The sequence below is a fragment of the Aythya ferina genome (assembly GCF_964211825.1).
Source record: "Aythya ferina genome assembly, contig: HAP1_SCAFFOLD_1078, whole genome shotgun sequence".
Classification (NCBI taxonomy): domain Eukaryota; kingdom Metazoa; phylum Chordata; class Aves; order Anseriformes; family Anatidae; genus Aythya; species Aythya ferina.
Genome location: NW_028180846.1, coordinates 1 through 26,487, shown reverse-complemented (window position 1 = coordinate 26,487; position 26,487 = coordinate 1). Strand labels below are relative to the sequence as shown.

At 70.2% G+C, this 26,487-nt stretch overlaps 4 protein-coding genes across 4 annotated transcripts; 1 reads left to right on the top strand and 3 right to left on the bottom strand.

Annotated features, from left to right (window-relative positions):
• Positions 1-107: 107 nt before the first annotated feature.
• On the bottom strand, positions 108-2,997 carry OS9 (OS9 endoplasmic reticulum lectin). Its single transcript, XM_084540517.1, has 9 exons — positions 2,527-2,997; positions 1,495-1,671; positions 1,332-1,395; positions 1,156-1,232; positions 956-1,054; positions 669-873; positions 428-546; positions 246-331; positions 108-141 (listed from the first exon to the last, which is right to left on the bottom strand). The coding sequence occupies exons 1-8, from the start codon at positions 2,980-2,982 to the stop codon at positions 269-271; spliced, it is 1,260 nt and encodes a 419-aa protein (XP_084396643.1). The 5' UTR covers positions 2,983-2,997; the 3' UTR covers positions 108-141; positions 246-268.
• A 1,831-nt stretch (positions 2,998-4,828) lies between these two features.
• Positions 4,829-12,969, top strand: LOC311429435 (beta-1,4 N-acetylgalactosaminyltransferase 1-like). The gene is given in 13 exon segments (XM_084540518.1): positions 4,829-5,766; positions 6,477-6,650; positions 7,274-7,380; positions 7,817-7,854; positions 8,188-8,238; positions 8,240-8,303; positions 8,306-8,368; positions 9,113-9,117; positions 9,119-9,227; positions 9,312-9,499; positions 10,188-10,328; positions 11,165-11,402; positions 12,353-12,969. Coding segments are annotated over 13 exon segments (1,722 nt in total). The 5' UTR covers positions 4,829-5,437; the 3' UTR covers positions 12,568-12,969.
• Positions 12,970-13,854: 885 nt separating this feature from the next.
• Positions 13,855-19,470, bottom strand: DTX3 (deltex E3 ubiquitin ligase 3). Its single transcript, XM_084540520.1, is given in 7 exon segments — positions 13,855-14,301; positions 15,761-15,978; positions 17,612-17,925; positions 17,928-18,000; positions 18,002-18,315; positions 18,912-18,970; positions 19,388-19,470. Coding segments are annotated over 6 exon segments (1,008 nt in total). The 5' UTR covers positions 18,925-18,970; positions 19,388-19,470; the 3' UTR covers positions 13,855-14,225.
• Positions 19,471-20,073: 603 nt separating this feature from the next.
• On the bottom strand, positions 20,074-24,658 carry PIP4K2C (phosphatidylinositol-5-phosphate 4-kinase type 2 gamma). Its single transcript, XM_084540519.1, has 10 exons — positions 24,483-24,658; positions 24,134-24,231; positions 23,463-23,559; positions 23,216-23,356; positions 22,989-23,135; positions 22,846-22,884; positions 22,606-22,719; positions 22,245-22,500; positions 21,437-21,540; positions 20,074-20,617 (listed from the first exon to the last, which is right to left on the bottom strand). The coding sequence occupies exons 1-10, from the start codon at positions 24,630-24,632 to the stop codon at positions 20,537-20,539; spliced, it is 1,227 nt and encodes a 408-aa protein (XP_084396645.1). The 5' UTR covers positions 24,633-24,658; the 3' UTR covers positions 20,074-20,536.
• Positions 24,659-26,487: the final 1,829 nt, after the last annotated feature.

Genomic DNA, 26,487 nt, shown 5'->3' with positions numbered 1-26,487 from the left:
AAAAAGGGGGGGGGGGGGGGCAGGAAAAAATAGATGGGCCAGCGTGGGGGGGGGGTCACGACAGCGGGGGGGGGGTCATGGTGGCAGTGGGGGGGGGTGTAGGGACTCACCGGCTGCTCCCGTCGGGGCCGGCTCTTCCTCCTGCAGGATGGACAGGGCGGTGGAACGGGAGCCCAGCTTTATTCCTGCCCCCCCCCAGGTAAAATCGTGCTCCCCCCCACCCCCCATGCCGCCCCGGGACTCACCGTGCCGCCCCGCTGCTGCCCGGTCACCTCACGCACCCGCTCCCAAAACGCCGCCTCCTTGGGGTCCTGCTCAGCCCCCGGCTGGGCTACGGGGAGAAGGGGGGGGGGGGGCAGGGACACGTCACCACGCGGCCGTGCCCCCCCCCGAGGGTGTCCTTAATCACGGGGGGGGGGCTTTTTACCATCACCCCGTGCTTCCTGGGGGGGCTGCGGGGGGGCTGCGCGTCCCTCTCGCTCCACAGCCTCGTGTCCAGCGTCTTCAGCTCCTCCGAGATCTCCTCCACCTTGCGCTTGGTGTCAGCTGCGGGGTGGGGGGGGCCACAAAAAAAAAAAAAAAAAAAAAAAAAAAAAAAAAAAAAAAACCATCGCACCCCCCTCCCCGCATCCGGGGGGTGCCCCCCAGTTTGTCCCAGCGCTACTCACAGACTTGTGCGCGGACGTACTGGACGTACTGGGCCGGGCTGAGGGCGGGCTGGCACAGGATGGGCTGCGGGCGGCGCGGGCGCGGGGGGGGGCGCAGGTGGGGGTGGCGGCAGAGCCGGGGGGTGTGCACGGTCAGCACGTAGGAGCACGACTGCGGCTCGTCCACCCGCGCCAGGTAGTCCCCGGCCCCCTCCTCGCATAGAAACTGCGGTGAGGGAGGGGGGGGGGGAAATTAATCAGCAGCCCCCCCCAAAAAGGAGGATTTTGGGGGTGCCCCCCCCTCGTACCCGCACTTCGGCCTCCCTGGGCCGCCCGGTGAGGTCGCAGCGGGAGCCGTTGACGTAGCTCTGGCTGTGGTAGCGCTTCAGGCGGTGCTGCTTGGAGGCCTGGGGGGGGGGGAAATAATTTTTTTGGGGGGGTCAAGGGGCAGATAGCCCCCCCCCGGGATTCTCTGCTGTCTTTTTGGGGCGGTGGGGGGGCGCCGGACCTTGGCCGTCTCGTCGTCCCAGTTGAACGCCGACTGGTAGTGGCCAAGGAACAGGACGTCGCCTTTGATCTCCGACTCTGGGGGGGGGCAACGGGGTGGGTTTATTTTTGGGGGGGGGTCGGAACAACGGAACAACCCCCCCCCCGGCCACCCATGGGTGCTCAGGGGCCGCGCACCTTCGACGTGGTACTGCTGGATGTGCTTCCCGTAGCAGAACTCGTAGGTCCACCAGTCCTTGGTCTGGAAGAAACTGGTTTGAACTGGGAACAGGGTGGGTGTGCAGAAAGAGGGGGGGGGGTCCCCGTTTTTTTGCCCCCCCCCCCCCCCCCCCACAGGTACCTTAACGAGGCAGGGGGCGGCCCCCATGGGCCGCAGGAGCTCGGCAACGCCGGAGCCATTGTAGAGCTGGGAGTCCTCCGGGGGGGCCGGGGGGGGCCGCAGGGCGGCGGGGGGCAGGCGGCACTCGTAGCGCTGCTTGAACTTGGAGGCCACCGTCACCACGTCCTCCGCACCGCGCTGCGGGGGGGGGACACGGGGGGGGGCCACGGGGACAAATCAGAGCCGCGGGAGGGGGCGGGGGGGGGACGGGAGGGCGGTCAAGGGCTGGGCACTGCTGGCCACAGGGTAGGGGGGGCACTGGGGGGGTACTGGGGGGTATTGGGGGGGTCCGGGGGGACCGGGGGGGGGCTGCTGGTGCTTGGCGGGGTCGCATTGGGACCCCCCGAGGGTGGAGGGGGGAGGGAATGAAAGCGGGGGGGGAAATGGGAGAAACTGAAACCAGAGGGGGGTGTGGGGGGGGTGTGGGGGGGGTGGGAACGGAAACGGGGGGGGGCAACGCAGGAGAGGAACTGAAACCGGGGGGGGACCGAGCAGGGTGAGGGGAACGGGGGGGGACGGGGGGATATGGGGGGGGCAGGGGGCAACGGGGGGGGCACGGGGAGGGCTGGGGGGGACCCGGGGGAAACGGGGAGGGTATTGAGGGGGTACGGGGGGGGTATGGGGGGGCCTGGGGAGTACGGGGGGGTAACGGGGGCCAACGGGGGGGGTCCCAACTGGGGACCGGGGAGGAACGGGAGGGGACTGGGGGGTAACTGGGGCGAATGGGGGGGGTACGGGGGGGCCCAACCCTTCCCCCTCCCCCCCCCGGTGCCCGCCGCCCTCCTTCCCGGGCCCGGTGCCCCCCCTCACACCCGGTGCCCCCGGTAACCCCCCCCCAGCGCCCTTCCCGGCCCCTTTCCCCCCCGGTGCCCGGCTCCTGGCGAACCCCAGGCCCAGCCCCGGTCCCCCCCCGGTCCCCCCCCGTTACCCCCCGGTGCCCCCCCGGTCCCCCGCCCCCCCCTCCCGGTGCCGGTGCCGGTCCCGTTCCCGCACCTGCCCGGCCAGCACGGGCTCGGCGAGGATCTCGAGGCCGTACTTGAGCTCGCTCAGCTCCCGCAGGTCCAACGCGGCCCGGCCTCCCCCCGCGGCCGCCCCGGGCCCAGCACCGCCCCCGCCAGCAGCAGCAGCGGCAGCACCGGGCCCCGCCGCGCCGCCATCTTCCCGCAGCCGCCCGCTTCCGCCCCGGCCGCCCTCACGCCTCCGTCCCGCCCCCTCGGAGAGCCGCGCGCCGGTTGGCTCGCCCCGACGCCGGTCAGCGCGAGCGCGCTTCCCATTGGCCGGAGCCGGGGGTGACGCAACGGAGGCTGAGGCCGCTGCGGGAGGAAGGCGGCGGAGGGTGCCTGGAGCCAGGCGATTGGGCCGGGTGGGGGCGGTGGCGGCCAATGGCGAGGCGCGGCCCCGCCCAGGCGCGCTGCGTTGAAGGGGGCGGGCCGGGAGCCGGCTCCCCATTGGCTGAGCGGGATGCAGGCGATCCCGGGCTCCTGATTGGCTGGCGGGGACGGAGCATCCCCGGCCGGGGTGCGGGGAGGGGGCAGTGCGGGGGGGGGGGGCTCTGATCACGTGATTACCGGCACCGGGAGGTTTGGGGGGGGCTGGGGGGGGTTGGGGGGGGGAGGGGGGCTGAATCCGACCCCCCCGGGTTTTTTGGACACCGGCGGTGGGCGGCGGGGGGAAAACCCGCGGGGGGGCATTGGGACCCCCCCCGCCCCCCCATCCCCTCCGGACCCCACCAATTCCCCCCCCATCCCCCCCTCACCCCCCCCGGATCCCTCCCCCCACCCCCCTATTGCCCCCCAACACCCCCCCTCCCCCCCCATTCCCCCCCCCATTGCCCTCCCCCCACCCCCCCCACCTCCCCCCCCCGCTGCCCCCCCCGCCCTCCCCATCTCCCCCCCTCCCCCCTTTTCCCTGCCCCCCCCCCCTTTTTCCGCCCCCCCCCGCCGCCTCCCTCAATGGCTCCGTTGTGCGGCCCCGGCGTGGGCGCTGAGCCCGCCCCGTGCCCCCCCCCGGCCCCCCCCCGGGGCGGCGCCGCCCCCCCCTTTCCCTTTGTCCCCCCCCCCGCCTCCTCCCCCCACCCCAAAAAATCTTCCCCGCCCCCCCCTCACCTCCTCCCCACCCCCCCGGGACCCCCCCAGCCCCCCCCAGCCGCTGCCCCCCCCCGCTCCCGGTGCTGCGGCGCTGCCGTTCCCGGCCGGTGCCACCGGGGGCGCCCTGCCCCCCCCTCCGCCCCCCCCCCCCCTCCCGTCCCGTGTCCCCCCCCGCCGCCGGTGCCGCGGCCGCGGAGCTCCGGGAGCCGCCGCCGGAGCCAGGTAGGGCCCCGACAGCCCCGTTCCCCCCCCCCCCGGGGCTGTCGCGACATGTCGCGGCGGGGGGGGGGGCACCTGCCAACGCCCCCCCCACCCCTTTTTCCTCCCCCCCCCCTCCAACATCGGCGGCCCCCGCATCCCCCCGCCCCCCCAGGCCTCCCAGACACCGCCCCCCCCCCGAGCCCCCCCGGCCCCTTCTTGTCCCCCCCAGCCCCCCATTTTGCCCCCCCCTTTCCCTTGCCCCCCCCGAGCCCCCCAGCCCCCCTCAACCCCCCCGCCCTCCCCCAGCCCCTTCTTGCCCCCCCCCCCTCCATCAGCCCCCCCCCCTTTTCCTTGCCCCCCCCCCAACCTCGGGCATCCCTGGGGGGGCTCCGAGGGGGTCCGGGGGGGCAGTGCGGGGGGGTCCGGGGTCCCCACATCCCTCCGGGGGGGGTTTTGGGGGGGTTTCACCGCCTGTGCCCCCCCCCAGTTTGATACTCGGCTGAGGGGGGGGCTGGGGGTGTGTGCCCCCCCCCCAGACCCCCCCCCACTCTGACGCCCCCCCCCCCCCCCCGTTCCCAGGCCGGTGCCGTGGGGGCAGAGCCATGAGCGAGGGCTGAGGCCCCCCCCGCCCCCCCCCCCCGATCATCCCCGGGACCCTCGGCCTCTCCCCCCCCCCCCGAGGTGAGGGCGGCCGGGGGGGGCTGGGGGCACTGGGAGGGACTGGGAGGCACTGGGAAGGACTGGGAAGCGTCACCTCGAGTCTCCCATCTGAACTGGGAGGACTGGGAGGCAGGGGGTGAAACTGGGAGGCGCTGGGGGGGGCACTGGTTTGCACTGGGGGTAGTGGGGGGGCACTGGTTTGTACTGGGAGGAACTGGGAGGCATGGGGGGCTACTGGGGGCTCCAGGTTTACTGGTTTTGCACTGGGGTGGTGGGGGGCACTGGGAGATACTGGGGGCACTGGGTGGCAACTGGGGGCACTGGGGGGCCTGGGTTGTACTGGGAACACGGGGTTATGGGTTTGCACTGGTGGCACTGGTTTGCACTGGGAGCCGTTGGGGCTACTGGAAGCACTGGGAGGCGCTGGGAGTGCTGGGTGACACTGGGTGGCGTCAGAAGGCACTGGGAGCTACTGGAAAGTACTGGGAGCACTGGGAGACAGTGCCAGGCACTGGGAGGTGCTGGGAGGCACTGGGAACACCAGGGAGTGCTGGTTTGCACTGGGAGCACTGGTATGCCTTGGGGGGGGTGTTGGCATGCCCAATTGTGCGGTTGGGTGCGCACTGGTTTGTACTGGTTTGTACCGGTCTGTAGTGGTCCATACTGGTCTGTACTGGTCCAAAGTGGTCTGTACCAGTCTGTACTGGTCTAGTGGTCCGTACTGGTCTGTACTGGTCCGAAGTGGTCCGTACCAGTCTATAGTGGTCCGTACCAGTCTGTACTGTTCTAGTGGTCCATAGTGGTCCATGCTGGTCTGTACCAGTCCATACTGGTTTGTACCACTCTATACTGGTCCATACTGGTTTGTAATGGTCCGTACTGGTCTATAGTGGTCTGTACTGGCTCATACCAGTCTGTAGAGATCCATACTAGTCCATACTGGTCTATACTGTTCCATGCTGGTCCGTACTGGTTCATACCATTCCGTACCATTCCGTACTGCTTTACACCGGTCCGTACCGGTCTGTACTGGTTTATACTGGTCCGTACTGGTTTCTACTGGTCTGTACTGGGCGCAGGATGCGGCCGGTGCCGAAGTCGCTGTGCCTGCTGCTGCTGGCCTGCGCCTCGCTGGCGGCGCTGCTGCTGCACCTCTGCGCCCCCAAGCCCCCCCGCAGCGTGGACCTGCGCCACCCCCCCCCGAGCGCCTGCTGCCCCCCCGGCCCGGGGCCCCCGCCCGCTCCTACCCCCACATCGCCTTCCGCCTCAAGGAGGAGGTCATGGGGTGAGGCTGGGGGCTACTGGGGGGCACTGGGAGGCACTGGGGGGAACTGGGGGGCACTGGGAGCACTGGGGAGTGCTGGGGGCACCGGGGAACTGGGGATGATTGGGACACTGGGGGCACTGGGGGTGCTGGGAGACACTGGGGGGTGCTGGGAGGCACTGGGAGCACTGGAAGGTGCTGGGGGCCACCGGGGCCATGCTGGGGGCGCAGCGACAGTGGGGAGCACTGGGAGGAGCTGGGAGACACTGGGGAGTACTGGGGGATGCCGAGGGATTCTGGGGAACACCGGAGACCTCTGAGGGACACTGGGAGACACTGGGAGACACTGGGGGGCACTGGGAGGCACTGGGAGGGTGGCAGGGAGGTGAGGTGGCATGGTGGTGGTGACACGGTGGTGGCACCATGGTGGCATGGTGGTGGCCGGGCAGCTCTGGGCTGGCCGGGGGGAGGTGGCGGTGCCGTGACGGTGCCGGTACTGGTGCCAGTACCAGTGCCATGCTGGTGCCAGTACTGGTGCCAGTGCCACACCAGTGGTAGTACTGGTGCTGGCGTCGGTACCGGTGCCGGTGGTGGTGCTGGTGCCGTGCCAGTGCCGTGGCGGTACTGGTACCAGTGCCATGCTGGTGCCGTGCTGGTGCCATGCCGGTGCCGGTACTGGTACCAGTGCCGTGGTGGTACTGGTGCCGTGGCGGTGACGCGGTGCCCGCCAGGCTGCTGCCCCGCAACGGGTGCTCGTGCGAGGCGGAGCCGGGGCTGGCGCTGCCGCTGCCGGGGCCGCTGTTCGGGCAGGGCCGCAGCGTGGATTTCGGCAGCGCCTTCGCCCCCGAGGAGCTGCCCCGGGTGCAAGGCCAGCGGGAGCGAGAGTACCGCAGCCACCGCCTGCGGTGAGAGGGGATGGGACGGGACCCCCGGGGCGGGACGGGACCCCCGGGGAGGGATGGGACCCCTGGACCCCCCAGGGCAGGGTGGGACCCTTGGGGTTGTGGTGAGGCAGGATGGGACCCCCAGAGCAGGATGAGACCCCTGGGATCCCTGGGGCACGGTGGGACCCTTGGGGCAGGGTGGGACCCTTGGGGTCATTGTGGGGCAGGATGGGTCCCCTGGGGTGGGATGGGGCCCTTATGGGGTGGAACGGGGCAGGATGGGACCCCTGGGACCCCTGGGGGCAGGATGGGACCCTTCAGGTAGGATGGGACCCCCTGGGGCACAGTGGGACCCTTGGGGTTGTTGTGGGGAGCAGAATGGGACCCCTGGGGCAGGGTGGGACCCCCTGGGGCAGGATTGGACCCTTGGGGGCTGTTTGGGGGCAGGATGGGGCAGGACGGGGACCCCAAGGGGCAGGACGGGACCCCTGGGACCCCCACGGTGGGGCAGGATGAGCCCCCCGTGGCTCCACCGAGCGCAGGACGAGGCCCCTCCAGGGCACAGCACGGGTCCGGATGAGGCCCCCCCGGTGCCCCCCCGAGGTGTCGCTGACCCCCACCCCCCCGTTTCTCCCCCCCCCCAGGGTGCAGTCCCCCGCCGACCGCCTGCTCATCGTCCGCGCCAACTCCCCCCTGGAGTACCCGGCCCAGGGGGTGGAGGTGCGGCCGCTGCAGACGGTGCTGGTGCCCGGTGAGGGGGGGGCCGGGGGGGGGGGCCGGGGGGGGGCACGGCCAAAAAGGGGGGGGGGGGCACTTATGGAAGAAAGGAGGGTGGTGGGGGGGGGGGCATCTTTGGGGGTTTGGGGTATGGGGGGGGTCACTTTTGGGGTTGGGGGGGTGTCTTTGGGGGGTTGGGGGTGTGGGGGGGTCATTTTTGGGGGTGTGGGGGATTTTTTTGGGGGGAGGGGGGTGAGGTTTGGGGTGATGTTTGGGGCTGGGGGGGAACGTTTGGGGGTGAGGGGCTGCGTTTGGGGATGGGGGTAACTTTTTTTGGGGGGGGGGCAGGGGGTGGGGGAGTCATCTTTGGGGGGTTGGTGGGGGATTAGGGGGGGGGTAGGGGGGGATGCTCTTGGGGTTTTGACCCCCCCTCACCTTCTTGTGCCCCCCCCCCCGGGCTCGGTTCACAGGGCTCAGCCTGCAGGCAACGGGCAGGAAATCCTACCAGGTATGGGGGGGGGGGCACGGGGGGGGCTGGGGGTGCTGGGGGGGGCACGGGGGGCTGGGGTTGTTCATGGGGGGTTGGGGGCTAGGATGGGGAGTTTGGGGGGGGTCTGGGGGGGGTTGGGAGTGTTCCTGGGGGGCTGGGGGGGTGGGAATGGGGGTGCACGGGGGGGCATGGGGGGGCTCGGGGGGGGGGCTGGGGTGCTCATGGGGGGGGCACAGGCAGGGGGGTGATGGGCTGGGGGTGCACATGGTGGGCATCACAGGTCTCTGGGGGGGGGGGGTGGCGGTGCCCGGTGCCCCCCCCCCCATCACCGTGCCCCCCCCCCCCCCCCAGGTGAACCTGACGGCCACCATGGGCACGCTGGCGGTGGCGGCGGAGGTGGAGCGGGGTGGCGCTGCGGGGGGAGGGGGAGGCCCGGCTGTCGCTGTCCTCCCCCCGCCTCGACCACCTCACCGGCAGCTGCAGTTCGTCACCTACACCAACACCCTGTTCCACCCCGACACCGCCGACATCGGTGCGGGGGGGCCGGGGGGGGTCCCAGGGGGTGGGGGTGGCCCTGGGGTGACATTGATGGGACCTGGGGGGGGGGACCTGGGGGTGACCTGGGTGGGTGCAGGTCCCAAGGGGTGACACTGGGGGGGGTCCCTGGGGGGTCTTGTGGTGGGACCTGGGTGGTGGTGGCCATGGGGTGACATCAGGGGGAGCTCGGTGGGTGGGGGGTCCCAAGGGGTGACACCAATGGGACCTGGGGGGTGACCCTGGGGGTGACCTGGGTGGGTTCTGGCCCTGGGGTGACGTCGGGGGGAGTTGGGTGGGTGGGGGTCCCAAGGGGTGACATCAATGGGACCTGGGTGCATCTGGCCATGGGGTGACACCAGGGGGACCCAGGGAGTGGTGGCCATGGGGTGACATCAATGGGACCCCGGGGGGTGGCCCTGGGGGTGACCTGGGTGGGTTCTGGCCCTGGGGTGACATCAATGGGACCCAGGGAGTGGTGGCCCTGGGGTGACATGGGGGGGAGCTGGGTGGGTGCAGGTCCCATGGGGGGGTCATGGTGGGACCCGGGGGGGGTGGTGACCCCGGGGGTGCCACCAATGGGACCTGGGTGGGTGCTGGCCCTGCTGGGTGGCACCTCCGGGCACCCCCTGTCCCCATCGCAGCCCCCAGGCTCGGCTGCCCCCCACGGCAGGACCCTGAGGGAGGGGGGTGGGCACAGGGTGTCCCCCCCCCCGCCCCCCAGCGCCCCTTTGCCCTGCAGTGCAGTTTTTCCACCCACGGCCACGAGGCCGCCTTCGCCATCCGCATCCGCCACCCGCCCACCCCCCGCCTCTACAGCCCGGGACCCCCGGGGGACGGCGACGACGGGGACGAAGGTGAGCTCCTCGCCTCGGGGAGGGGGCGTCCCCACGGTGCTCACCTTAACGGGCTCCCCCCCCCCCCCCAAAAATAAAATAAAGGGTACAACATCACGGCTCTGGTGACCGTGGCCACCAAGACGTTCCTGCGCTACGACAAGCTGCGGGCGCTCATCGCCAGCATCCGCCGCTTCTACCCCGCTGTCACCATCGTGGTGGCCGATGACAGCCAGCGCCCCGAGCCCCTGCAGGGCCCCCACCTCGAGCACTACCTCATGCCCTTCGGCAAGGTGGGCCGGGGGGGCTGGGGGGGGGGTGTGGGGGTGTGGGGGGGGTGTGGGGGGGGGTGTGGGGGGGTGGGGGGAGTCAGGGGGTGTCAAGGGGATGGGGGTTCCTGGGGAGGGGGGGGGTGGGGGTACTGAGAATGGGGGCGTGTTGGGGTGGTGGTCCCTGGGGGGGGGGCCATGGGGGGGCTGGGGGGGGCTGGAGGGGTGTGGGGAGGGGATGGGGGGGTTGTGGGGATGGGGGGAGTCAGGGGGTGTCAGGGGGATGGTGGTCCCTGGGGAGGGGGATGAGGGGTCCTGAGAATGGGGGGGTGTTGGGGTGGTGGTCCCCAGGGACAGGGGACACGGCAGGGTGGGGGTCCCTGGGAATGGGGGGGGGGGGGGGCAGGGGACAGGGGAGGTCCGGTGGTCCCCAGGGATGGGGGGCACCAAGGGGCTGGTGGTCCCTAGGGATGGGGGACATGGGGGGGCCGGTGGTCCTTGGGGGGGGCACGGGGGGGCTGGTGGCCCCCAGGGACAGGAGACAGGGGAGGTCCGGTGGTCCCCAGGGATGGGGGGGGGGGGGGCACCGAGGGGCTGGGGACACCGCGGGGCTGGAGGGCACGGGGACGGAGGGACCTGGGGGGGGAGGTTGTTGAGGGTTTTTTTTTTTTTTTTGGGGGGGGGGGCACGAGGTGCTGACGGCGGGGTGCAGGGCTGGTTCGCGGGGAGGAACCTGGCCATCTCCCAGGTGACCACCAAGTACGTGCTGTGGGTGGACGACGACTTCATCTTCACCCCCCGCACCCGCCTGGAGAAGCTGGTGGACGTCCTGGAGCGCACCAGCCTCGACCTGGTGTGTGTGGGGGGGGGGGGGCAAATGGGGGGGGGGGGGTCCTGGGGGGTCCTGTGCATCCCCCTTCCTCCCCGGGTCTGCTCCTGGGGGTCCCGGTGCCCAACGTCCCCGGTGCACGGTGCTGTATGGGGCTGGTGCGGGGGGGTCCTGGGGGTGCCCAGTGCTGTAAGGGTCCAGTATGGGGGGGGGGGTCCCAGTGCCTGGTGCTGTATGGGACTGGTTCTGGGGAGGGGTCCCGGGGGTGCCAGTGCTGTTTGGGGCCAGTGCTGGGGGGGTCCCAGGGGTGCCCAGTGCTGTATGGGGTCAGTACGGGGGGGGTCCCGGTGCCCGGCGCTGTATGGGTCCAGTATGGGGGGGTCTCGGTGTTGTATGGGACCAGTACAGGGGGGTCCTGGGGGTTCTGGTGCTGTATGGGGTCAGTATGGGGGGGGTCCCAGTGCCCAGTGCTGTATGGGGTCAATATGGGGAGGGGTCCCAGTGCCTGGTGCTGTGCAGGTCCAGTATGGGGGGGGTCCTGGTGTTATAAGGAACCAATACAGGGGGGGTCCTGGGGGTCCCAGTACCCGGTGCTATCTGAGTCTGATACTGGGGGTGTCCTGGGGGTGTGGGTGCCCGGTGCTGTATGGGGGGGGTCCCAGTGCCCGGCGCTGTATGGGGTCAATATGGGGAGGGGTCCCAGTGCCCGGTGCTGTGCAGGTCCAGTATGGGGGGGGTCCTGGTGTTATAAGGAACCAATACAGGGGGGGTCCTGGGGGTCTTGGTGCCCGGTGCCGGGGGTGTCCCGGGGGCTTTGGCCACCCGGTGCCATGTGCCCCCCCCCCCCCTCCCACATTCAGGTGGGGGGCGCGGTGCGGGAGATCACGGGCTACACCACGACGTACCGGCAGCGGCTGAGCGTGAGGCCGGGGGGGCCGGGGGGCGACTGCCTGCGGACCAGGCCGGGCTTCCACCACCGCCTGGCCGGCTTCCCCGGCTGCGTCGTCACCGACGGCGTCGTCAACTTCTTCCTGGCGCGCACCGACAAGGTGCGCCAGGTCGGCTTCGACCCCCGCCTGCGCCGCGTCGCCCACCTCGGTGAGGGGCGGGGGGCACTGGGGGGGGTCCCCAGGGGGTTGGGGAGGGGGCACGGGGGTCATCTGGGGGGGTTCTGGGGGGTCCCCAAGGGGATGGGGTGGGGCATAGGGGTCATCTGGGGGGGTTCTGGGGGGTCCCCAAGGGGATGGGGGGGGGAGATGGGGGATGGAGGGGGGTGAAGGGGTCATCTGGTGGGGTGAGGCGGGGTCCCCAAGGGGATGGGTGTTGGGTGCAGGGGTCCTCAAGTGGTGTTCGGGGGGGGTCCCCAGGGGGCTGGGGGGGGAGATGGGGGATGGAGGGGGGTGAAGGGGTCATCTGGTGGGGTGAGGCAGGGTCCCCAAGGGGATGGGGAGATGGGGGCTAGGGGCTGGAGGGGGGTGCTGGGGTCCTCTGGTGGGTTGAGGGAGGGTGAGGGAGGTCCTCAGGGGGCTGGGGGTGCTGGGGGGTCCTCTGGTGGGGTTCTGGGGGACTTGGGGGGGGGGTCCCCAAGGGGCTGGGGGGGGCTGGGTGTCAGAGGGGGGCATGGGGATCCTCAGGTGGGGTTCTGGGAGGTGAAGCGGGGGGGTCAAGGGATGGCTGGAGGGGGTTGAAGTGCCAAGGGGGGGCTAAAGGGGGTGTTTGGGGTCACCTGGGGGAGGTTTCAGGGGTCTCAGGGGTGCTGGGGGGGTCCCAGTGGGGACATGGGGGAGCCCTGAGGGGTTTTCAAGTGCTGGGGTCCCAGTGGGGAGCCTGATGCCGGGGGTCCCTGGGGCTCTGACATCATTGGGGGGGGGTCACGGGGTGGGGGGGGGACCTGGAGAACCCCCCCGTTGGGGATGGGGTCAAGAAGGGAAGGGAGAGGGGGCAGGTTTCATATCCAGGGTCCGGGCTAAATTCGGGGTAGGGGCACTAAACCGGGGGCGGGCCACTAAACTGGGGGGGTGTCACTAAACCGGGGGGGGGTCCCGCAGAGTTCTTCATCGACGGCCTGGGGGTGCTGCACGTGGGGTCCTGCGAGGACGTGGTGGTGGACCACGCGTCCAAGCTGGCGCTGCCCTGGCGCAAGTCGGAGAGCGAGCGGCTCTACGCCCGCTACCGCTACCCCGCCGCGCGCGACGACAGCCTGCGCCTCAAGCACGGCCTCTTCTTCTTCAAGAACCGCTTCAAGTGCATGGTGGGCAACTAGCCGGCCGTGGCCACTGGCCACCGCCATGGCCAACGCTACGGCCAACGTTGCAGTCAACGGCACGGCCAACGTTGAGGTCAATGCCGCGGCCAACGTTGAGGTCAACGCCATGGCCAACGCTGCGGTCAACGCCATGGCCAAGGCTGTGGCTACCACCATGAGCACTGTGGCTACCGCCGCGACGGCCACCACGATCACCACGGCTGCCCCTACGGCCACCACCATGAGAACTGCGGCCACCACGAGCGCCACCGTGACCACCACGGCTACCAACATGACCACCACGGCCACCGTGACCACCACTATGAGCACCCTGGCCACCAACGTGACTACCATGACCACTGTGGCCACCGTGACTACCGTGGTCACCATGATGACCACCATGGCCACCAACATGACCACTATGGCCACCGTGCCCACCACGGCCACCACGGCCACCACCCCGGCCACCGTGGCCACAGGACTGCGGCGTTTTTATCTCTTTTGTACCAGGCTGGTGAGGGGGGGGCCCCCCCTGCACCCCTTGGGGGGGCCCCTGTCCCGTCCCCCCCCCACCCCGGACTCTGTTTTCTATTGCCCACCCCCGCCCCGCGCTGCGGTGAGGATTTTTTGTGCCAAGTCTCTGCTGCCCCCTCGCCTCCCCCCCCCCCCCAAGCCCTGGGACCCCCCCCCGGTGTGGGGGGGCAGCCCCTGAACCACCCCCCCCCCCCCGGCCCTTTTGTACCCAATCGTGAGATTTTAACGAGATCCCTGATGCTGCTGTCTTTGTTTATAAAAAAATAATGGGAAAAGGAGGAAAAAAGGGGAGGGGGGGGCACCCTACAATAACACCACGTGATGGGGAGACCCTACAATAACACCCCACAATGGAGAGACCCTATAATAACACTTTGTGACAGGGAGACCCTACAATAACATCCTGTGATGGGAGACCCTACAATAACACCCTGTGATTATGGAGACCCTACAATAACACCCCATGATGCAGAGAACCCTACAATAACCCTGTCTCCCCCCCCTTGTCCTTGCAGTGTCCCCCCCGGTGTCCCCATCCAGGTACCTGTCCCGTCCCAGTAGGCCACCTGTGTCCCCACCCCAAATGCCCCCACCCCAAACGCCCCCACCCCAAATGCCCCCCACCCCAATGCCCCATTTCCACGTCCCCATCCCAGATGTCCCCTCCCCACGTCCCCCCCCCCATGCCCAAAGCCCCCCCCCCTTGTCCCCAACCCCAGGACACACAGTGCAGGGGGGGGGGCACACCACAGCCCCCCCCCCCCCCCGGGCACCCTTTGCATATTTTTTATTGGATCAAAGTTACAGAGCAGGGATTGGGGGGGGGGGCACAGAGGAAGGGAAGGGGGGGGGGAATAAAAATCAAAAATAAATTAACCCGAAGCCCCCGACACCCCCGGGGGGGGGCACGCGCCCTTCCACACGTCCGTCTGTCTGGCGGGGGGGGCGGGCAGGGGGCTGGGGGGGGGGATATGTACAGAATGACGCCGTCCGTCTGTCCCTGCCAGGCCACGGGGGGGCTGCCTGGCACCGTGCCCCCCCCCCCCAGCCACAATCCCGGCACTCACCCGGCCTGGGGGGAGCCCTCGGTGCTGCCCCGTGGGGGGGGGGGGGGGCGCGTCCCCAGCCCCCCCCCGCCCCGTTCAGTCCTCGGTGATGCCCTTGGCCCGCAGCTCCTCCTGCACCCGGGCCAGGTACGTGGGGTCGGGGTACCCGAACCTGGGGGGGTGAGGGGGGGGGGGCAGGGGTCACCCCCAGGAGCAGCCCCCCCCAGGCCCAGTACCCCCCCCAGGCCCAGCATCCCCCCCATTCTCCCCCTATACCCCTCCCCACCTTCGCTTCTCCCCCCAGATACCCCCCCAGGAGTAACCCCCCAGGGGTGCCCCCCCCCCAGGACCAGCCCACTCCAGGGCTGCCCCCCCCCCAGACCCAGCACCCCCTCCCCACACAGCATCCCCCCCATTCTCCCCCCCATACCCCTCCCCACCTGCACCTCTCCCCCCATCCCCTCCCCTAGGAGTGCCCCCACCCCATGTGCCCCCCCCATGTGCCCCCCCCAGGGGTGCTCCCCCCTTGCCTCCCACCCCCCAGGCCCAGCCCACTCCAGGGTTGCCCCCCCCCAGGACCCATGCCCCCTCCCCACGCAGCAGCCCCCCCATACCCCCTCCCAGGAGTACCCCCGCCAGGGGTGCTCCCTCTAGGAGTGCCCCCCACCCCATGTGCCCCCCCATGATCAGCCCCCCCCCAGACCCAGCACCCCCTCCCCACGCAGCATCACCCCCATTCTCCCCCTATACCCCTCCCCACCTCCACCTCTCCCCCATCCACCCCCCTAGGAGTGCCCCCCACCCCACGTACCCCCCCCATGTGCCCCCCCCATGTGCCCCCCCCCAGGATCAGCCCCCCCCCAGACCCAGCATTCCCCCCATTCTCCCCCCATACCCCTCCCCACCTGCGCCTCTCCCCCCAGATACCCCCCTAGGAGTTCCCCCATCGCCCCATGTGCCCCCCCCATGTGCCCCCCCCCCAGGGGTGCTCCCCCCAGATACCCCCCCTAGGGGTACCCCTCCCCCCCCAGACCCAGCATCCCCCCCATTCTCCCCCACACCCCTCCCCACCTCCACCTCTCCCCCCATCCACCCCCCTAGGAGTGCCCCCCACCCCATGTACCCCCCCCATGTGCCCCCCCCCAGGATCAGCCCCCCCCAGGCCCAACACCCCCTCCCCACACAGCATCCCCCCCATTCTCCCCCCCATACCCCTCCCCACCTGCGCCTCTCCCCCCAGATACCCCCCTAGGAGTTCCCCCATCGCCCCATGTGCCCCCCCCATGTGCCCCCCCCCCAGGGGTGCTCCCCCCAGATACCCCCCCTAGGGGTACCCCCCCCCAGACCCAGCATCCCCCCCATTCTCCCCCTATACCCCTCCCCACCTGCGCCTCTCCCCCCAGATACCCCCCTAGGAGTGCCCCCCACCCCACGTACCCCCCCCATGTGCCCCCCCCCCAGGATCACCCCCCCCCAGACCCAGCATCCCCCCCATTCTCCCCCACACCCCTCCCCACCTCCACCTCTCCCCCCATCCACCCCCCTAGAAGTGCCCCCCGCCCCACATACCCACCCCACGTCCCCCCCAGTTTGCGCCCCCCCCCCCAATTTACCCCCCCCCCAGCACCCACAGCTGAGGCCCGCCGGCGCAGTTGGTCTTGTGGTGGATGTCGTTCCAGGTGATGACGTTGGCGCGCCCAGTGGTCATGGAGGTGCCGACGGTGAAGGTGAGGCGCTGCTCGAAGGCCTTGCGGAACAGCGCCAGCACCTTGTTGCCCTCGGGGCAGTCGGGCAGGTAGGCCACCCGCGTGGTGCCCGGGTACCGCACGCCGGGGTTGGGGTGCTCCGCCTGCGGGGGGGGGGGGAAAAGAATGAATATGTTAAAAAAAATTAAAAAAATAGAGGGTAGGGGGGCGTGGGGAGAGGCTCGGTGGCGGGTGGTGGCAGGCAAGGGGGTTATTAGGGAGTGGGGAGGGGCGCAGGGGTGGGGAAGGGGGAGGTGGAGGGGTTGGGGGGTAGCTGGGGGGGCAACCAGCAGGGTTTGGGGACACCTGGGGACAGCCAAAAGGGTTTGGGGACACCCAGGGGGGCCCCAGGCAGGGTTCAGGGACACCTGAGGACACCCTAAAGGGTTTGGTGATGCCCAGGGGGACACCCAGCCGGGTTTGGGGACACCTGGGGGGGACAGGGAGGGGGAACAGGGGTGGGGAAGGGGGAGATGGAGGGGTTGGGGGGTAGCTGGGGGGGCAACCAGCAGGGTTTGGGGATGCCCAGCAGGGTTTGGAGATACCCAAGGGGCACCCAACAGGGTTTGGGGACACCCAGTAGGGTTTGGGGACAGCTGTGGGGGACAGGGAGGGGGAACAGGGGTGGGGAAGGGGGAGGTGGAGGGGTTGGGGGACACCCAGGGGGAAACCCAATAGGGTTTGGGGATGCCCAGCAGGGTTTGGGGACACCCAAGGGGCACCCAACAGGGTTTGGAGACACCCAGGGGGACCCCAGGGAGGGTTTGGGGATACCTGGGGGCACCCAAAAGGGTTTGGTGATGCCCAGGGGGGCACCCAAAAGGGTTTGGGGGCACCCAGGGGGTCACCTGGCAAGGTCTGCGGACACCCAGGGGGGACACTGAGCTGGGTGGGGGGCACCAAAAGGGATCTGGGGACACCCCAAAGGCTTTGTGGTGCACCCCAACACCTTGGGGGGACACAGCAGGGGCTTGGGGCATACCCCAGTCTCTTGGGGGGTCACAGCAGGGTCTCAGGGCGCACCCCAACCCCTTGGGATGAGGGCAGCAGTGGATCAGGGTGGTCGGGTACACCCCAGACCCCTTGGGGGGTCACAGCAAGGGCTCAGGGTGCTTCCCTATTCCTCGGGGGGGGTACTGGCAGGGGATCAGGGTGGTCAGCACACATCCCAATCCCTTGAGGGGTCACAGCAGGGTCTTGGGGCGTACCCCAACCCCTCGGGGGGTCACAGCAGGGTCTTGGGGCGCACCCCAACCCCTCGGGGGGTCACAGCAGGGTCTTGGGGTGCACCCCAATTCCTCGGGGGGTCACAGCAGGGGCTCGGGGTGCACCCCAACCCCTCGGGGGGTCACAGCAGGGTCTTGGGGCACACCCTGGTCCCTCGGGGGGTCACAGCAGGGGCTTGGGGCGCTTCCCTACCCCTTGGGGGAGTATGGCAGGAGGTTGGAGGGACACAGCAGGGTCTTGGGGCACACCCTGGTCCCTTGTGGGGTTACAGCAGGGGCTCGGGGCGCTTCCCAACCCCTCAGGGGGTCACAGCAGGGTCCTGGGGCGCACCCCAACCCCTCGGGGGGTCACAGCAGGGGCTCGGGGCGCACCCCAACCCCTCGGGGGGTCACAGCAGGGTCTTGGGGCACACCCTGGTCCCTTGTGGGGTCACAGCAGGGGCTCGGGGCACACCCCAACCCCTCGGGGTGAACGAGGGCAGGATTCGGGGGCGTCGCCGCCCTGCCTTACCCCTTGGACGCCGGGCGGGAAGACGTACTGGATGATGATGGTGCCGAACTTCTCGTAGCCGGGCAGCAGCAGCCCGGCGTCGCGGCTGACCAGCATGCGGCCGTTGGGGGGCTGGTTGCCCACCAGGCGGCCGTAGAAGCGGCCGCACATGGGGCAGGCGGTCTTCACCTGCAGCGCCCGCGTGATGCAGGCCTCGCAGAAGGAGTGCCGGCACTTCTCCAGCGTCTTCATCTTCTGGATCTCCCCCAGGCAGATGGGGCACTGCCTCTCGGGCTCCTCCTCGCCCCTCGAGCCCCCCGGGACCACCGCCGTGGTGGTGGTGGTGGTGGTGGTCGTCCCCCCTCCTCCTCCTCCTCCTCCTCCTCCTCCTCCTGCTCCTCCGTTACCTCCTCCTCCTCCTCCTCGTCCCGCCGGGCCCCGCTGGGCTTTTTTCAGCTCTTTCTCCGTCTCCTTCAGCAGAGCTTTCAGGGCTTTGCGGGCGGCGCAGAGGCGGCCCGGGGGGGCCGGGGGGGGGGCGCAGAGCTGCAGGACGTAGATGTCGGGGGTCTCGCCGTCCACCAGCACGCTGACCTGCGTCTCCTCCGTCAGCCGGGCCAGGCGGGCGGCGCGCTCGCGGCTCAGGAAATCCCAAACGCGTTTGGACACCGAGAGCTTGTTCTTAGCCGCCCCCCCGCAGGCGGCCATCCTGGACAGGACGAACGACACTGGGGGGGGGGGGCCCCGGGGTCAGAGCCCCCGCTGGGTAACCCCCCCCCCCCGGCCATGCCACCCCCTCCCTGGGCATGCCACCCCCCCCCCAGCAGCCAGGTACCCCCCCAGCCTGCCCCCCATCCAACCTGGCACATCCCCCCCAGCCTCACCCCCCCCAGTGTGACACCCCCTGGCTGGGAACCCCTCAGCCTGACCCCCCCCACTTCAGCCTGGCGCCCCCCCCAGCTTGCCCCCCACCCCCCCACCACCCTGGCCTGACACCCCCCCAGCCTGACACCCATCTGCCCCCCCCCCCCAATGGCCTCCCTCCCCCAAGCCAGGCACTTCCCCAACCTGTCCCCCCCCAAAACCTGCCCCCCCAGCCTGACAACCCCCCCCCCAGCCGAGCATCCCCTGGCCTGCCCCCCCCCCCAGCTTGACACCCCTCCAACCTGTCCCCCCCCCCGGGCCTGACATCCCCCCCCCCCCCAAATGAGCATCCCCCCGGCCTGACATCTCCCCAGCCTGCCCCCCCCACAGCCTGTCCCGGTGTTTGGGGGGGGGTCGGGGGGGGGGGGGTCCGGTTCCCGGGGGGGGGGGGGGCACCCACCTGGCGAGCCCATGGGGGGCAGCGGCAGCCTCGGACAGCGGCGGGTCAGCAGCCAGGGGCTGGGGGGGGGGGGGGCACGAAGAGGGGGGGTCACCCAGCAGCCCCCTCCCCCCCCTCCCTAAAGCGACCCTACAAAAACAAAGCCCCCCCTTCTCCCCCCCAGCACCGTGTCCCCAGGAGACCCTACAACAACAAACACCGGAGGGGGGGGGGGGCTCGGTAAAGGGTCACCGTGGGGGGGGGGGGGGGGACAAAAAAAGAAGGGGGGGGGGCAAATGGGGAAATGAGGGGGGGGGGGCGCTGGGGGAGCAGGCCTGAAGCGGGGGGGGGGGGGATAACGGGAGAGGCCTGCGCGCCGCGGGCGGGGCCGGGCCGGGCCGGTAGCGAGCAGGAGGGATCGGGGACCCCGCCCGGGACCCCCCCAGGGTCTTTCGGGCCCCTCGGACCCCCCCCCGGGACCCCCCCCCCGGACCCACCATCGCGGGGCGGCCGCAGCATGGCGGGGGCGGCCCTGCCCCGAGCCCAGCCGGAGCCCGGAGCCGCCGCGCGTCACGTGACACGCGAGGATGGGGGGGGGGGGGAGGAGAGGGGGCGGGGCCGCGTCGTCATGGAGACGGGGCGGGGACCATGGCAACGGCGGGGCCGGGCGGGACCATTGCGAGATGGGGGGGGGGGAAAAAGGGGGTACGGGGAGGGGGAGGCGTCGTCATGGAAACGGAGGGGGGCGGGGCCATGAGGGGGTGCGGGGGGGGGCTCTGGGGATGGGGGGGCAAGGGGGGGCTCGGTGGCGTGGGGGGGGGATGGGGGATGGGAGGGGGGGGGCCGGTGGTGTGGGGGGGGGCACTGGGGGGGTCCCAGTGCCCGTGGGGGGGGCACTGGGGGGGGCTTTGTGCCGGGGGGGGGGCACTGGGGGGGGTCTGGGGATGGAATTGGGGACACTGGGGGGGGGTCCTGGTACCGGGGGGGGGTCCTGGTGCTTGGGGGGGGGCTCAGTGGGGTCCTAGGGCCAGGGGGAGGGGGTCCCGGGGGGGTCCCGGTGCCGGGGGGGGGGGTCCCGGGGGGGTCACTAATGAATTCTCAGCCAGTTCAATAATTTATTTCTCAGTACACGGTGGGGGGGGGGGGCCCTGCTGGTAACAGAGGGGGGGGGGCAGGTCCCAGGGCTGAGGTGTGGCCCCCCCTCTCCAGAAAAAAAAAAAAAGGTCCCCCCGGGGCTTTTCGCGATGGGGGGGGCTCCAGTGCCCCCCCCAGGTCCAAGCTGTGACCCCCCCCCAGCACCAAAAACTGAGGGGGGGCACCCCCAGAGCCCCCCCTCGTGCTGGGGGGGGGGGCTGGGTGGTCCCACACCCCCCCCACACCCATTGTGGGGGGGGGATTAGTGTTTGGTCACCCCCCCCCTCAACATAGGGGGGGGATTTTGAGGAAGGGGGGGGGATTTTTGGGGAGGGGGGGGGCTCAGGGCAGCGGTCACCGCGTGCCCCCCCCCGCAACCCCCGCCCCCCCCCCAGAATTAAGGCACTTAAAGAGCAATGGGGGGGGCTCCTTGAGGGGGGGGGGGAGCAGATTGAGATGGGGGGGGTCAGACCCAGCTGGGGGGGGCCTGGGGGGGTCCCGGGGGGGGGTCGCTACGCGAAGATGTTGGTGATGAAGTCGAGGAAGCGCTTGGCGTACTGCTCGGGGTGCACCGTGGAGATCTCCGCTCCTGCCTGAGGGGGGGGCACAGCGATAAGGACCCCCCCCCGTGATGGGGGATAGCCCTGTGCCCCCCACCCCCCAAAAAAAAAAAATTGGGGGGTGACAGCCCCCCCAGGGGGCGCAGAGACCCCCCCCAAAACCCCCCACTCCCCCTTCAAGGCCCCCAACGCATCGCTGGGGGCCTGGCACCCCCAAACTGCCCCCCCCATAAGACCCCCCCCCAATGTGACCCCCCCCCAGAGCCCCCCCCAAACACACACTCCCATAGAGACCCCCTCCAAAGGACCCCCCCTCAAACACCCCCCCAAAAGCCCCCCCCCAAAGCAGCACCATAATCCAGCCCCCTCCCCAACACCCCCCACCCTATTTATTTTGGGGGGGGCCTCCTCACACCCCCTCCCCAATTTTTTTTTTTTGGGGGGGTCTCCCTGTGCCCTGTCCCTATTATTTTTTTTGGGGGGGGGGTCTCCCCACACCCCCTGTTTTTATAGGGGGGGTCTCCCCACGCCCCCTATTTTTTTAGGGGGGGTCTCCCCACGCCCCCTATTTTTTTAGGGGGGGTCTCTCTGCACCCCCTCCCTATTATTTTTTGTGGGGGGGGCTCCCCACGCCCCCTCCCTATATTTTTTTGGGGGGGGGGTCTCCCCACACCCCCTATTTTTATAGGGGGGGTCTCCCCACACCCCCTATTTTTATAGGGGGGGTCTCCCCACACCCCCTATTTTTTGGAGAAAGTCTCCCCACGCCCCCTATTTTTTTTAGGGGGGGTCTCCCGAGCCCCCTCCCTATATTTTTTTTTTGGGGGGGGGTCTCCCCGCGCCCCCCCTCACCCCGTGCTTGACGGTCTTGGCAGCGTGCGCGGCCTTCTTGCGGGCGTCGTACTGCGTCAGCACGTCGATCAGCCCCATGAAGTACACCTCCTGCCGGGGGGCGCCTGGGGGGGGGCACAACGGGGGGGGGTCAGCACCGCCAGGACCCCCCCACCCCAAAAACAACCCCCCCCCGGTCCCAAAACTGCCCCCAAAACAACCCCCGGATCCCAAACGTCCCCGAACCAGCCCCAAATCACCGCCCCTTGAGCCAAAAATCACCCCCTCTGCCCCAAAAGTGCCCCCCCCCACCCCCAAAAACGCCCCCAAATTGCCCCAAAGCCACCCCCCCACACCCAAAAACTGCCCCCCTCCCCAAAATCTATCCACTTGGCCCCAAAAACAGCCTCCTGCGCCCCAAAACTGCCCCCCCAGCCCCAAAATCAACCTCCCCACCCCAAAAACAACCCCCCCTCACTCCAAAACCGGCCCAAAACCCAGCCCCTGGCCCTAAAACCTGCCCCCCCACCCCAAAACTGCCCCCCAAACGCTCCTCCAGCCCCAAAACCACCCCAAAATCGCCCCCCCAGCCCCAAAACCACCCCTAAACCAACCCCCCCCACTCCAAAAACATCCCCTCGGCCCCACAACCGCCCCCCCCCAGCCCCTAAAACACCCCCTCGTTCCAAAACCACCCCAGAAACAACCCCTAAACCGCCCCCCAGCCCCAAAACCACCTCTAAACCAACCCCCCAACCCCAAAACTGCCCCCCATCAACCCAAAATCACCCCCCCCCGCCCCAAAAACCCCCTCGCCCCCCCCCCTCACCCTCGGCGCTGCGGATGGCGTAGACGTCGATGGCGGGGTCGAATTCCCCGGGGGCGGGGGGGCGGTGGCAGTTGAAGTAGGCGCCGATGCCCTCGGGGGAGGTCCCGTAGGACCCCCCCGCGCCCCCCCCGCCCTCATCCTGCCCCCCCCCGCCTTCTTCTTCCTCCCCCCCCTCCTCTTCCTCCTCCTCGGGCCGCCCGGCCTCGTGGATGCCCAGCAGCAGGCTGTAGTCCATGATCTTCAGCTGCACCAAAAACTAAAAGGGGGGGGGGAGACAAAATAAACGGCACAAAATAAACCGGGGGGGTCCCAGGGGGTGGGCTGAGCCCCCCCCCGGCCTGAAATCCCCCCCCCCATTCACCTCCACGTCCCGTTTGAGCTTCTCCATGAAGTCCCTGCGGGCGGCCTCGCTGACGTAGACCTTCTCGTTCTTGTTGAGGAAATCCACGTCCTTCAGCGTCGGCAGCTCCTTGCCCTGCGCCGTGGGGGGGGGGGGGGGGCACAGACTTAAAACGCCCCCCCCCCATCTCAAAACCCCCCCCCCAGCCCCCTGACCCCCCCCCAAAAAAAAGGAAGAGGGGGGGGGCGCTTTGCTCCTTACCTTCTCCTTATCGCTCGCCTCCCGCGACACGAGGGACCCCTGGGTTTTTTTGGGGGGGGGAACAAAAGGTTCTGTGAAGCTGAGGAGCTCCGGGGGGGGGTTATTTTTTTCTGGGGGGGGGGCGCGGGGGCCCCCCCCGTTACCTTCAGGTCGTATTTCCTGTGCACGGCCAGGCGGTGGCTGAAGGTGTTGCGCATGGCCAGCAGGTAGCTCTCCTCGCTCTCCACGCTCGCCCGGTACATGCCCAAAAATCGGGGCAGCAGCGTGCTGCCGTGACACTGCACCACGTACTGCCGGGTGTGGGGGGGCAACGTTAAGACCTCGGGGACCCCCCCGGGAATTAATTTGCCCCCCCCCAAACCCCATTTACCTGGTGGTAGTGGGCCAGCAAGCCGTGCACGTCAGCCACGTCCTCGCTCGACAGCTCCTTCACCACCAGCGTGCGGTCGAAGGAGAGCAGCAGGCGCCGGTCGCTGCCCTCGGCGTGGGGGGGGCTGCGGGTCAGCGAGGCCTAGCGGGGAGACCAGGGAGGGAGGGGGTTAACGGGACCCCTCCCGGGGTTAAGGGAGCCCCCCCCCGGGGGTTTATGAGCCCCCCTCCCCACCCGGAGGAATAACCTGGTAGTCCTGGTCGTCGATGCCGAAGCGCTCGCGGAGGTTGCGGAAGACCTGGGGGCAGTACTCCTTGAACTTGAAGTGGCTGGGGAGGTTTTCCCTGCGGGGGGGGGGACACCGGGGAACGTCAGCGGCCCCCCCGTTATCTCCCCGGGGGTCCCGGTTGCCTGCCAGGGGTCTCCGGGTGCCTCCCGGGGGTCTCCGGTAGCCTCTGGGGGGTCTCAGGTGTCTGTGGGTGCTTCCCGGGGGGGTCCGGGCACCACCAGGCACCTCCCGGGGGGGGTCCAGGTGCCTCCTGGGGGTCTGGGCACCTCCCCGGGGGTCCCGGTTGCCTCCTGGGGGTCTCTGGGCACCTCCTGGGGGGGTCCGGTAACCTCCCAGGGGGGTCCAGGTGCCTCCCGGGGGGGTCCCATCACCTTTTGGGGGGTCCTGCCACCTCCCGGGGGTCTCCGGGCACCCTCCGGGGGTCTCCGGTAACATCCCGGGGGGGTCCATCACCTTTTGGGGGGGGGCCGGGCACCTCCTGGGGGGGTCCCAGTCACCTCCTGGGGGGGTCAGGCTACTTCCAGGGGGGTCCGGGCACCTCCTGAAGGGTCTCCGGCTGCCTCCCGGGGGTCTCCGGTCCCCCCCCCCCGGTGTTTTCGGTCCCCCCCCCGCCCCCCGGTGCCGCTCACCGGTTGAAGAGGTGGTTGTTGACCTTGATTTTGGAGCTGGCCTTGAAGTCGTCGGGCAGCAGCATGACGGGCGGCGGCACCTGGCTCAGCTCGTTGATCTGCGGGCAACGGGAGGCGGGGGGGGGTCTCTCCGGTTCCCCCCCCCGTTACCGGAGCCCCGGAAGCACCGGGAGAGGGGTGGGGGGGGGGGGGGGGCAGGGAACCACGGAGCCCCTCAGGCCCGGTAAGAAGGGAGTGTGGGGGGGGGGAGGGGGCAGCGCGGGGCCCGCTCCCGGTTCTGCTCCCGGTTCCGGTTCCGGTTGCGGCGCCCGGTTCCGGTGCCCGGTTCCGGTTCCGGTGCCGGTCTCACCTGGTGGTTGACGCCCCAGGCCAGCACGGCGAGCAGGGGGTCGGCGGCCCGCGGCACCTTGACGCGCTGCGGCACGAATCGCTTCTGCTTCTTCTTCGTCTTCGTCCGCGGCGCCCCCGGCCCCGCCGCCGCCGCTGCCGCCGCCGCCATGGCCGCCGCTTCCGCCCAGCCCCGCCGCGGCGACGGAAGCCGGAAGCCGGCCACCGGAAGTCGCCGCTGCGCACCTAGCGGTGGTGTCACGTGGTGTGTGGAGACGGGGCCGGTCCGTCCCCTATAGTGGTCCGGGTTCCCCCCCGCGCGCCGCTCCGGGCGTTCCGGCGGCGCCTTATGGGATCTATAGGGGCCTGCGCGCCCCCTATAGGGGGGTGCCCACAGGGGGGGCCCCATGGGGGTGCCCCGTGCTCTGTGGCGGGGCCGGGTCCTTGCACAGGGCTCCGTCAGTCCCTATATGGGCCTGCACACCCCGTATGGGGCCCACTGGCTCCAGTCTGGGTACCCTATAGGGGTCCCTGGGCACCCCATAGGGGTCCCTGGGCACTTATAGGGGGCTGCGTGCCCCCTATAGGGGTCTGCGTGCTCCCTATGGCTGTCCACGTGCACACTGGTGGTGTCTGTGTGCTCTCTATAGGGGTCCTTATGCTCCCTATAGGGGCCCACATGCTCCTTATAGGGTCCTTGTGCTCTCCATAGGGGCCCAGGTGCACCCTATGGGACCCGCCTGCTCCCTATAAGGGTCCCCACGGGCTCACGCCTTCTCTATAGGTACCCAGGTGCTCCCTATAGGGGGCCGCGTTCTCTCTGTAGGGTTTATCTGCCCCCTATAGGGCCTCATACATTCCCTATAGGGCTCTGTGAACGGCCTATAGGGTCTCACTCTCTCTATAGGGGTCCGTGTGCCCCCTATACGTGGCTGCGCGCTCTCTATTGGGGCGCTGCACGCTTCCCATTGCATCTGTGTGACCCCAGAGGGTGCCCTGGGCCCCCTATAGGCTCCAGCTGCCCCTATAGGCTCCCTGTGTGCCCTATAGGGCACCTTGTGCCCCCCATACGGCACCCCCCCGACCCCCCCAGACCCCTCTAAGCCCCCCCTAACCCCCCCAGGCCCCCCACGCCATTCCCCCATAGGGTTCCCTGAGCCCCCTATAGGCTCCAGGGCCCCCCATATGTCCCCCCCCAGCCCCCCCCGGACCCCCCCAACCCCCACCTCCCCCAAACCCCTCCGCCCCCCCCAACCTCCTCCAGCCCCCCCCCAGACCCCTGACCCCCCTCAGGACCCCCCAAGACCCCCCCCAGACCCTCCCACAACCCCCCCAGACCCCCTCAGGACCCCCCAGACCCCCTCTTGACCCCCCCACGACCCCCCCAGGACCCCCCCAGCCCCCCCCAGGCCGTCTCTCAGCATCTCAGCCTTTATTGGGTGGCTCCAGCGTGGCCCCCCCGCAGCGGGGGTGCGGGGACATGCAGCGCTTTGGGGGGGGGGGGGGGGGCACACACACACACATTTTGGGGGGGGGGCACGACCTCGCTGCCCCCCCCCCCCCCGATTATTTAGGGGGCTGGGGGGGGGCCCAGACATTCCTGCAGGTATCGGCTTTAAGGCATCTCGAAGCGGCCCCCCCCGGCCCCGGTGATGCCCCCGAGGGGGGGGGTCGTGGAATTTTGGGGGGGGGAGGGAGCGTGGAGGTGTGTGTGGGGGTCTTTTGGGGGGGTCTTTTTTTCTCGGGGGGGGGCCCTGGGGACAGGGCGAGCGCGGCGGTGGCGAGCACACGGGGCATGCGGAGCGGTGCTGGGGTCCGGTGGGACCTGGGGGGGGGGGAAATAGGGCTGGGGGGGGGGCACAGGGCATGGACCCCCCCACACACAGCCCCATGACCCCCCCCCCCACAAGGAACACGGCTGGGGGGGTGGCTGCGAGAGGTCCCCAGGGGGCTGCAAGGGATGGGGGGGGGTCCCCAAGAGGGAGGGGGCTGGGGGGGGACGTGGAAAGGGGGGGGGCACCCGAATG